Genomic DNA, 11,703 nt, shown 5'->3' with positions numbered 1-11,703 from the left:
ACAAAAGGACAGCGCAAACAACAAAGTGAAGGCTTATGATTCCAGAATGGGAGCGCAAAAGGAAAAAAAAAAAAAAAACCCCAGGTGGAAGGAACTTGCAAAGCATCCGACTAACAGAGCAGATGGTGGAGTGGTTTACATTAGCTGCTCAAATAAAGTCATTATGGTATTATAAATAAGTAGCTCTGCAATGATAAATGTATTGGCTATGTGAGTGTGTGGAGGGGGGATTACACAGGTTAAGGCCAAGATGAAACTAATCAGAACGCTGATGGATAAAAGCAACTCTCCTTCGGCGTGATCTGGTGCAGCCGCTAAAACCGAAATGATAACGTCATCACAGAAGACTCGAAATAACTTTTCGAGACCACAGACGAGGTGACAACTGACAGTGTTAGGGTTGTTAAAACGCATTCTCAGTGGAAGCTTCAGCTGGATTAGTCCTATACCAAAATCCATATAAAATGTGAAAAACATATAACAAAAACAAACAAAGAGATCTAGCTGGACAAATATTGAAAGCTGGAGGCGCCAGGAGGAGGGATCATCCGACCAAATGAGCACACAGCTGAAGACATAGCCAAGAGATCACCGCTTCCCCATCCAGGGGAATTCAACACAAGGTATTTCTCACCTTCTAATGGTAAGTCTGTGAAGGGAAAAACACACACACACACACACACACACAGCCACCTGTGAAATCACCACATGTTTCTCTGTCTGCATGTGTGTGACTCAGGCAGACTGACTCCAGCTTGGTGATGACGTCACATAGCTTACGTCATGTTGATCCCCAACTCCCCCAACTGCACATTTTTCGTATCAGGGGCCCTCAATTCGATACACATGGGGCCCCGTTTAATCACATTTTGAGGGATTTTTAATTGTTCGATATGATTTAGTTCTTGGCTGATACAGAGATAACAGTGAAACTATGATCAAAACAACCGTTGATGTGCATTCTCCAACGGTGCAAACGTCTCGTGAATTAAATGATGGCGAAAATTAACGGGTGGTTGTTTTCGAGGGGTCCCCCCCCCCCCGGAACATCTTTCCCTAACCCGCCATTAACGTTATCGTTTTGAATGGTTAGAACTGATGTCATGGTACTGAGCTCAAGCAGCCCGGAGAGGGAGCAAATCCGCGGTGGCAGTTGCCAAAGCCAAGCCAACGCTCCGCGCCTCACAGCTGACAGGTGAGCGACCGGACGAGACGAGCTGCAACTTAAAACATCCGGGTCCTAAACTAGCTTTTCATTAGCCAACATGCTAACGGGCTAAAAACAAGACGCCGCCCGGGGGGGTGGGGGGGGGGGGGGTTGTCGGTTCTTACCGAGCCGCGAAGACCTTGGGACGCGAAGGCGGTGACGGCGTGAATTCCGCACGGGTCTCGCGTGTTGCCCGTTTTCGGAAGAGCGAAGTTTATTTGACAAGAGTAAAATGGCTGCGACTGATCTGTCGGGATGCACTGGGTGACGTAATCATGACTCTCCCGACAGGAAGCTTTGCGGGGGTGTGGGGTGGGCTTGGTTTCCATAACATGATGGGTTACCTGCTTGTGTTTTCATGATCCATCATTTTACCTGGTGAATATAATGATAATGACTGACTATTCTTTTTGGTAGAATGGTTAAAGGAGACCTTGAATACTTTTTTGAGTTTTATTTTGAGTCCAGGGCTGGACATTGTCCATACAAAGTTCACTTATCTATGGCTCAGTACATTCTTCCCTGAGTAGAAAACACATCGGTGATAAAATATTACTGCAAAAAGCAACACCAACACAATCAGTCATATGGCATTCCAAATTAGAACATGACACAATTACAATGACATTTTACAACCTATTTATTACATAAACATGATTAAACATTTCTGATTTGTATAGAAAAGAGTCCAGAGAGGCCGTGTAAAAAAGCATTTTAAACATGTTCACAATGGCTAAATTGAACCGAAACCTCTACCGTCAGTGACGCTTATGTGTATGTTTTCCCTTTTGAACGGGAGCTGGGACATCCGCCACATTATGCAGAAACTCATAGAGCATCTTGGCATTGTTGGAGTTTCCAAGTATCTCCGCCAGCCTCCCCTGGCTGTGCTCGGTCAGGTCCGCCAGGTTGTCGGCGTTTCTCACCAACGCCCGGACATTCTTGGTGTTGACCCCCGGCATCTTCAACAGGAAGTCGTGCGGCCCGGGGTTGTAGAGGTCCGCCGACTCTGCCACGGCCTCCGACTCGGCCGTGACGGCTTGCGCTGCCGCCGCGTCCGGCTCGGTGCGCCCTTGCTTCAGCTCGCGGAAGAGCTCGGCGGTGGCGTGCGGCGAGGGGCACCACAGCACACGGAGCCGGGGGAAGTGCAGCGTGAGCAGGACAAGCTTGGACGTAACGTCGTTGGCGGAGATCTCGCGGCGGAAGTCGGACCGCGCCACAAGCGAGAAGGGCTTGGCCGTGTCGAACTCGATGAGCAGCACGGGCCTCTTGTAGTAGCGCGTCATGGCAAGGCACTGCGCATAGAGGCGGCCGTTCTGCAGCGAGCCGATCAGGTCGCTGACGCTCTTGCGCTCCACGCAGGTGTCGGCGGTCAGGATGTAGTCGCCCACCTCCAGCGTGACGGGCTCAATGTCCAGCCCTTTGCGGTGGAGCAGCGAGGGGAGCTCGCTGCGGAACTCGCGCATGTCTACGATGACCCGCGACGGCTCCTTGGGCTGCTCCTGGCCCCCTGGAGGTTGGGGCAGGAAACGCAAGTTCAAAACAAGGCCGAAGGAAGATCCTTTGATTTGTCCAAACAGGAAATAAGAGATGATTGGGGGACGACATATTAATGGCGGCTTATCGAAAAGGAAAGCGGAAAGCATTGCAGAAGAGTAGAATGGAGCAAAATAAAGACTCGCCTGCTTTGCGGCTGTTTGTGGTGGCGTTGGCCGGCTCCAGGTTCCTCGCAAGGTCCAGGTTTGTGTCTTCTCGGCCCTCTCTCTCCTCTGGGACCACCATGGTCGCCTTTTCTCTATAGAGTCATATAGGGCCAAGAGAAACGTTAGAAAAAGGGCGTCTTTGCTGAGAAAGTTCACCTTGCTCCAGCGTGGAATTACATGCTTAGTTAATATGTCAACGAAATTAGCCTTGTGTCTTAAATCCATTCAGGAAAGCCACGCACTGTGTGATGTGTGACTGTGGTGGATCGCTCCAAGCACAGTGACTTACAACATCTTATGTTTCTAACTGGGTGTTGATTTTCCTCCGAAAACAAACGAGGCCACAATGCAGTTTGAAAGTTCCAACAAGTTATGAGGTGACTCACTGTAGAACGAGACTCCTCGTAACAACCACAGTTAAAGCGACTTTTTACAAGGGGTTCGAAGTTTAACAATGACATTCTTATACCTCCCTCACCCACGAATAGAAAGTTTCTAAGGGAACTTCCTGGAGTGTTTTGAGAACTAGTTTTAAACCTGATCAGGTGTTCAAAGGCTTTCTTCTCCTTGGATAGCGCAGTCAGATACTTCTGCTCCTCTGTAGAGCCTCCGTAGATCAGGAAATACACCCTGCGGGTAAAAAAACAAACAAACAAAAAAAGACGGGTGAAAAGACTGCCACTTCAAAAACTAGCCAGCCAATCAGCAATGCAAATCCACTTCAAGTGCCACACGTGAGAAAACAACACGCTTGCTTTCCCCTTAACACGGACCTGAGCGGCTTCCCGGGCCGGTTGGCCTTGTAGACCTCCAGCTGGCGGACGAAGCTGAGTTCGGCGTCGTAGAGCACCACAAAACTGGGCTCCACCTCATGCAGTACCCGCGTCAGGCTATAGGGGTCAGTGCAGCCCCGCAGCGGGTGAATGACGGTCAGCGGATCCTTCAAGACACCGTAGTACGAGTCGGACGACAGGTCCAACGCCAGACGCTCCTCTTCCTCTGACATCTCGTCCTCGTCCCCATCACCTTCGGCGCTCCCATGACCCACCATCTGAGTCAGGGTCAGGGTGGTGCTGCTTTTTGTTTTGGATGTCTGTCCGGGTCCTTGCTTCCCGTTGGCTCCGCCCTCGGGCCTCTTCCTGCTCTGGCCTTTGCCCCGTTTGTGGGAGTCCAGTTGGAGGGCGGCAGCTGCAGCGGGGTCCTTCTTAGCAATGGTGCGGGCGTACAGGCGGTTGAGCAGCGCGTCAGAGCCGCGGTGGATGTACTGATGGAGCTGAGCGCACGTGCGGTCGTCGCTGGCACAGATCAGCACGTGGCCTGAAATTTGACATAGACAGAGGACATTGTTCAAATAATTGTCTATTAGTAATAGTTTGTACATAGTTTCCAGAAAATATATTTAACTGTTTGTACCAGTGTTTTTTTTAACCACTGTGCCGGGACATACTGGTGTGCTCTGAGAGCTAGCGAAGATGTGAAATGCCATCTAAGGTAAAATCATGTGTTGTCAAAATTGTGTGTTGCAAGGTCAAAATTGCAAGGCTGTACAATGTCATCAATTCCAGCCAGGATACCAGCTCTGAGTTCATCAAAACAAGTTCAAGTTTCATACTGAAAGGAATAACTATTAGCACGCCATATTAATAATAAGCACAGCTTTTTTTTAGTTTTTAACAGGGTAGTCATGGTGTGTCGTGGTTAGGGTTTATTGTAAAAAGTGCAGCGTGGCCAAAAAAAGGTTGGGGACACTGGTTTATACGGACGATATATGACATTATGATAAGGATAAGATACCACTTTATTGACCCTTGAGGGCCATTACACACTGGGCCGATTTGTTTTGCACATCAGTAATAATTTTCAAACTTATATGCGGTCTAGACAACCTTACCTATCCACGATGGAATTAGTTTGGTTTTGCCCCCAATTGTCGCCCAATATGTCTGACCAATCAAGGAAAAGTTTGTTGCCAGTGTCATAGACCATTCGACATGACCGATCACCTGATCGTTTTTGTCTCACAACACTGATATATTGTATTTTCATCGCAATATGAATATGCATGATAAACACATTGCAAAAGACTATCTGAAATGCAATGAATAAGAAAAATCACAGAGCTGGATAGTGCAAGCGTTTCACTCGCATTTGCTCGCTTGTAGCCGCTGCATTGTATCCACAGCTCATTCATGACATGTTATAAAGGAGAAGCATACTTACTATAAAGGCAAGTCATGTGGTAACCACCAGTAGCAGCAAGAACATCAAGTAAGCAAAACATGTGTGCGGTGTGGAATTATTTTAAGATGGAGTGCAAAAGAAACACAGCGGAATGTTATATATGCGATGTAAGCGTTTTGAGGGGTGGCGGCCGTTAAGTTGTTTTTCGCCAGATAAGCAATGTTTTTGCTGAGTTTAGAAAATAATCATCATATTTTAAAGTGAGCGGGAAAATTTATTTTTTTAATTCAACTTTCATCTCTTATAGTTATGTCTTATTTCAATGAATGTTAAGTTGAATTTGTTGGGTATTCATGTGCAATTTGTTCAATAAAAGATAATTTATCAATTCAATGTTTGGGGTCTATGTTAGCAGTGTACCTATTACAGCAGAAAGACATAGGAACTGTATAGCTAATATGCACACTTCAATACTTGTTTATTAATCGTAAGTCATATCGTCATCGCAATAATGAACAATCGTACATCGCAGGAGGTAGAGCTGGTGGTCTAGTAATCTTAAGGTTGCTGGTTTGATCCCAGGCTCCTCCTCCTGCTAGCATGCTTTAGTGTCCTTGAGCAAGACACTTAACCCCTAATTGCTCCTGATGGCTGCGTCCGTCGGTGTTTGAATAATTGTAAGTCGCTTTGGATAAAAGCGTCTGCTTAATGTATGTAATGTAATGTAATGTAATATATAGACAATGTACAGAGAACAAACTGTCCCTCGGACATCCTGAAGTAGGCCCAAAGGTACAGTTTCAGTTCCTCTCCCAAACAGCGGAACTCCCCATCCCTCCATATTCTGTTTTTTACTTTTTATTTAACAAAAGCAGCACCAGGTCATTGTCACTTGATCTATCGTTTTGTTTTTTTCCTTCGCAAAAATTGGGTCGCCATTGGTGTGAATATTACTCCAATAAAATTAAATTTCAATGAAAATTAATGGTCTGGATCTGGCCAATCCTGGAATTTGGGGATTCTGAACACTTCGGTAGTGATAAAGTTGTGATCGGTCGAATGTCGAACCTGGTTCATGAGCCGAGCTCTGGTTCTCCTTCTCGATCTCCTGCAGGACCTCGGTCAGGGCCTCCCACTTTGGGCTCTTCTCGAGCACCAGTTCCCGCTTCACCACTGAAAACAAGCAAGGGCACATCTTCATTATTAACCTACTGTACAAAGCACAAGAAATACACTTTACACATGGCATAAATCAAGCATATCTCTTCAACACAGAACAACATTATCATGGTGGGCATCTAGACATTTCCAATTAGCAGTACAATTGAGCAGCCTATGTGTGATGTAGGTGTTTTACTTGTTATTTCATTTGGTTACTGTACACCAGTGAGCTCCTTGTGGATGTGGAGCAGTAAAGATGTGGCTGGGTTACCAGTGGCAGAGGTGTGCTGCTTTGGCTCTGGCTCTCCTCCCAGCTTCAGTTTCTTCTTACTCTCGGGGATGCGGTACACTCTGTTTCTGGCATTCACAAACATGGAGGTGCTGGAGTCCAGAAAGAGCCACCCTGATGGATCCAATGAGTGGAATTCATCCACACAGGAACAAGGCATTACAGAAATCCTCCTGGAGCAAACCGCATCCGAGATGGGGGATACTATTATACTGTCTTTACTGGTGGCATTATTATATCTGCATGGAAAAAATGAAATGGCCAAGCCTTTGTGCCGCCTCACCGGAGTTGCTGCCAAAGTTCTTCTGGCTGGAGCGGAGGGACTCCAGGAGGTTGAGGAAGGTGACACAGTCATACTGGGTGAGGTAGAGCAGGAGCACCCGCAGCACCTTGAGGTCCTGAACCAGGGCCTTGGTCTTGGCCCCCAGCTGATGCCACAGGGGGTCCAGGTAGTGTCGGATGGTCTGGCGGGGTGGAGTGAAAGTCAAAGTGAAAATGAAAAACAAGGTGAGATTATGGTGTGGAAAAGACTTGAGCAATAAGAGCAAGATGGCGGACCTTCTCGAAGGCGTTGCCCAGTGTGTTCTCCAGCGTCAGGTCCTCGGCCTCCAGCGTGGGGTTGTAGCGCTTTAGCTCCTTAAGACAGGCTCCCATGATGTCCATAATGGAGCTCTGGATGGCCCGCATGGCGGGGGTCAGGGTCACGTGGAGCTCCACCACCTCCGGCTTGTGCCTGTCCAGTGCGCTATTCACTGACGCCTGGAACCTGGAGAGGCAAAGGAGCATATTTAATATACATATAGAACCATCGGTGAAACCCGTCCAACCAAACAATTTGCCAAATTTCAAATAGAGTATGGCTTCTTATCTTATCGATCTTATATTAAAAAACAAACAAGAATTTCACCACAGGGATTAATTTTAAGTATTATCATAACATGTTATCATATAATTAAGCTTTAATCAAATGATTATCATGAAGTGTTTTCTTATCTTCCATTGCTTATTATTAAAACCTTTTATTTGTTTCCAATTTTCACATTCAACTATTGGTCACAAATCGTACATTTTCCAGAAACCTAATCCAATTAAATCATAAAAAATTGCTTCGGAATGAGGACGCAAGTGCGAGTGGTGTTCCTCAATGACGAGCGCTACATGGCCCGACTGGTGGAGAGTGGTCTCCCGGTGGACGGCCTGTTTGTGCAGGTGTTGCTGCTGGCGCTACCCTCCACGAGGGTGGGGTTTCTGGTGTACCCCCATTCATCTCTAACCAGGCGCTGCAGTGAGTCTGTAAAATTGGAAGCCTGTTTAAAACTATCCCGCTCGGTGTGTAAGAAAGAGGAGCTGAGACATGCAGTCATTGCGGATATAGGTGCTCATGCTGCTCAGCTCCCAAGAGCAGGACCTGGATGTCAGGTTCAGGGTGAAACACGGCATCAAATGTTTAATGCAAACTCTGGGACCATGAAATGTGCGAAGATGTGGGGCATAGGAAGTACAGGTGCCTACACCGGCAGCATGCTGCCGGGGAGCGACTACTGGGGGGAGCAGGGAGACAGGGAGGTGGTGGAGACTGAACCGCTGGTTACTGAGAGCCAGGAAAATGAGTATGAAAACGATTGACTGTGTGTCCATTACCGAGAGACTGTACAGATGATCAAATATGCACCCTAGAGGAGACTGATTAATTTCAAGATTAAACGTTTGGATGGTCTGTGAAGGGAACTGATTTTTCCCCAGCCACAAGCAAATTAATTAATACAACAGTTACACTGCAGAAAAGGGTAGGGACAGATCAGTTGGACGAAAAAATAATAATAAATAAAACAAATAAATAAATAAAATTGGTCGGATTAAAAAAACATGTCACTACTTTAAGAAAGACCTTAAGACAGAGAAAGGAGCCAAAAAACCTCAAAATCAGTCAATAAGTTGTCATGGTGACCTTTGTTTTTTCCCCACCTCTCGGTTTCACTGGTTTTCCTTTTAATTATTCGACCTGGAGGAGATAGCGGTCCAAAGGAGGCGGAAGGTGGTTGTTTCTACACTGCCCTCTACAGGGCGGAGAACAGAGAGGAAGAGCCCACTGCACAGTTTCAGCTAGGAGGGGAGGAGCAGGTCACCCTAGACACCCCCATCACTGCTGGTACCGGACAAGATGCCAGTGTGGAGGGGCTCCCCGCTGAGCTCCTCAGTTGGTCCTGGAACTGCCCAAGGAGGCCCTCCTGGAATGTGTGGGAAGGGGCTCCATGCCAGCCCTGGTGGTGTTGGGCCGCTCTGTCCCTGCTGCTCAAGGAAGGAGTCCTAGAGCTAGAACTGGAGAACTGTAGAAGAGTATACTATATAGCTAGAACTGTCTCTCTGGAAAAAGCAGATCCAGGGGCTCCCTGGAGCCAGCCTTCATGTTGACAGACGTTTAGCAGCTGCATTTTTGATTGATTTCATTTATTTATGTATTAATTTTTAAAGTCGAATGATTATCTGAAGGAAAAAGGATGATTAAATACACACACACACACACACACACACACACACACACACACACACACACACACACACACACACACACACACACACACACACAAACAAACACAAACACACACACACACACACCTTGGCCAGAGGAAGAGTTTCTTGACAAAGAGGTTCCTCATGACACGCTCCACCTGGCAGAAACCTGATGAGAACGCCGTGGCTTTGTCGGTGAAGGCCTTGATGAAGCCTGTCTTGTTCTTCTGCCTAAACAGACGCAGAATGAACGCCTCCTGGCACGATTCGATGGTCTTGTGGGCCCGGTACACCAGGATGCCTGGGGGTGTTGGGGATGCCACGGATTAACACACCTGCTGGTTCCATCTCATCAATTTCATTTCAAGCCAAGATCGACCTGATAATTTTCCTCTGCATACAGTTATTCTTGTTTGAACTTGAACTGGTACTATTTTCCCATAGCTAGCTAGATAGATAGATAGATAGATAGATAGATAGATAGATAGATAGATAGATAGATAGATAGATAGATAGATAGATAACAATTCCAGTGATTTGGTGCCAAGGCCCAATTAGAGCTGCACAATATCATAATATCATCTGGCGTGTGCGCACTGACCCGATATGAGATGAGCAGGGATGCGGTCGGTAAGGAAATCCACCACCAGGATCCTGCTGGTAACATACAGCACCCCGCCCTGCGTGTAAACGTCGTAGCGCTCCGTGCTCTGGACGTCACTGGTCACCGTTTTAGGGAGGTGAGTGACACCTTCGATTCGCAACTGCTCCGTAAAATACTCCTAAACCCCAAGTGACAACAGTCAGTAACAACAGCAGCCGACAAAGACGCCTGTCCACTCACATTCATGCAAGTCTAAATGAATTGAACAACATCAACAATTTGGTTGTGCAATGAAGAAAGGACAACTCTTACAGGACAACTCCTGTTTTCCAGGACATTTTGGGAAATCTTTCGACATATTCCATGACTGGAAAACTACATTTAAAAACCCCAGTATTTTCAGGATGTATGGGAAGTTGGGAACCCTGTGGTAATTTGAGGCCAAGAGCACAGCCTTGCCGTCACCGCCAGACCTGGCAGCCCGGAGAGGACAGACTGTGCATCCACTTCGCTCAGAATGAGGTGGAAACTAAGCTGCACTTTACATTTATTCATTTAGCAGCCACTTATGTCCCAAACGACTTACATGAGAGGCTAGAAACAATTCAAAGCATATATCAACCATTGGAGCAACATCAAACTTAAGTGCATGATCCCCTGTTTCTAAATGAGTTCTCCTCCTGCCAGCTCTATCAGGATATCAGAAATATCTACCTCCCACAGATTGCACAGAGCCGCAAAAGACTTTAACAACAGGTTGAAATGCACTAATGTACAATGTATGTGTACAATGTGTAAAGTTAAAACAGCTGCAAGATTCGTAGCATGCTGTGATGAAAACAGGGTGTCAAGTGGAACTCTGTAACACAGTCCGTTCCGCACGGGATCTACATGCACTGTAACCCTACTCTGTACCCTTTATGTATGTCTGTATTATGTATCAGGTAACAGATACTTACAGGTGTTTCACCGCAATATGTGACCACCGAAATGTGTATAATAAAAATTCTTACTTTCTTCTTATATTTAGAAACAACCTTTTTTTTTTTAAGCACATATCTCTTCGCTGCACTTCCCCGTTTCTCCAAACAAAACAAATGAATCAACATTATGGCCCTTTCTCGATCTGCGTTCTTGTCTGTACTTGTGGAACGTCATCAGTCGCAGACCAAGTAGTGTTCCAATTCAAAGTACGCGTCAAGCCAAGTCCAGTCCAAATGCCCGGATGAGGACGCATCGGCGGTGACTTGCGTGGACGTGGGACAGCCAAAACCATTGCCTCCCGTGCCGCGTCACGCATGGAAGCTTCAAACCCCGTAACACGTGAACGACAAAGTTTAAGTGTATGTTTAAGGCCACCCCCACTTGTCTTATTACAACGGCATTGTTTACACGCAGGTGACGTCATCAGCCAGCAAGCGCCATCACACGGGCAGAACGGCGTGTGAGCGTGTGTGTGTGTGTGTGTGCGTGTGTGTCGGTTGCACTCTCCACCTGCTCCGGAGTGGTGGTGTTGAGCAGCAGCACCAGGCTGCCCTCCTCGGAGTACACCCGCATGAAGTGCAGCAGGACGCGGTCTATCCCCATCCCCTCCGCCGTCACCAGCAACCCGTCGGAGCCGAACAGACCCAGACACATCTCGCTCTCGTATTCCAGCAGCGGCCCGGCCATGCTGCTGCCGCGCCCCGACCACCCAGACGACACGAACGCCCTCCCCGAGCCGACCCTTGTCGTCGGTCCGGGCTGCTGCTGCTGCTGCTGCTGCTGCTGCTGCTGCTTCTTCTCGGGGCTCCGTAAATCGCCGGCGCGCACCGGCAGCGAGCGAAGGGCTGCGCAATGTTTTGAAAAGGCGTATCCGGTCACGTGAGGATGACGGCTCGACACGGCTCGCGTCTGAGGGCTAAGACAAACGAACAGCGCCCCCTGCCGGGGCGGAAAGTAGGAGCGATCGCAGATGGGATTCTAAAATATTGTATTTTTTTTTTTTTTTGGTGACCGGGTTTAGATTCATTCCCGAGTCTCCTAATTTCCCAGAGTACACAAAACA

At 47.4% G+C, this 11,703-nt stretch overlaps 1 protein-coding gene across 1 annotated transcript; it reads right to left on the bottom strand.

The window, feature by feature from the left end:
• Nucleotides 1-1,757: 1,757 nt before the first annotated feature.
• On the bottom strand, nt 1,758-11,327 carry ercc4 (excision repair cross-complementation group 4; the record flags this gene model as incomplete). Its single annotated transcript, XM_080020784.1, has 11 exons — nt 1,758-2,717; nt 2,890-3,002; nt 3,448-3,540; nt 3,684-4,227; nt 6,160-6,264; nt 6,524-6,655; nt 6,825-7,005; nt 7,100-7,307; nt 9,158-9,353; nt 9,654-9,834; nt 11,151-11,327. The coding sequence occupies 11 exons, from the start codon at nt 11,325-11,327 to the stop codon at nt 1,966-1,968; spliced, it is 2,682 nt and encodes an 893-aa protein (XP_079876910.1). The 3' UTR covers nt 1,758-1,965.
• Between the last annotated feature and the right edge of the window lie 376 nt (nt 11,328-11,703).

Source organism: Zeus faber, assembly GCF_960531495.2.
Source record: "Zeus faber genome assembly, chromosome: 20".
Classification (NCBI taxonomy): Eukaryota; Metazoa; Chordata; class Actinopteri; order Zeiformes; family Zeidae; genus Zeus; species Zeus faber.
Note: the sequence above shows the minus strand (reverse complement) of the source record. Positions and strands in the feature narration are given on the sequence as shown.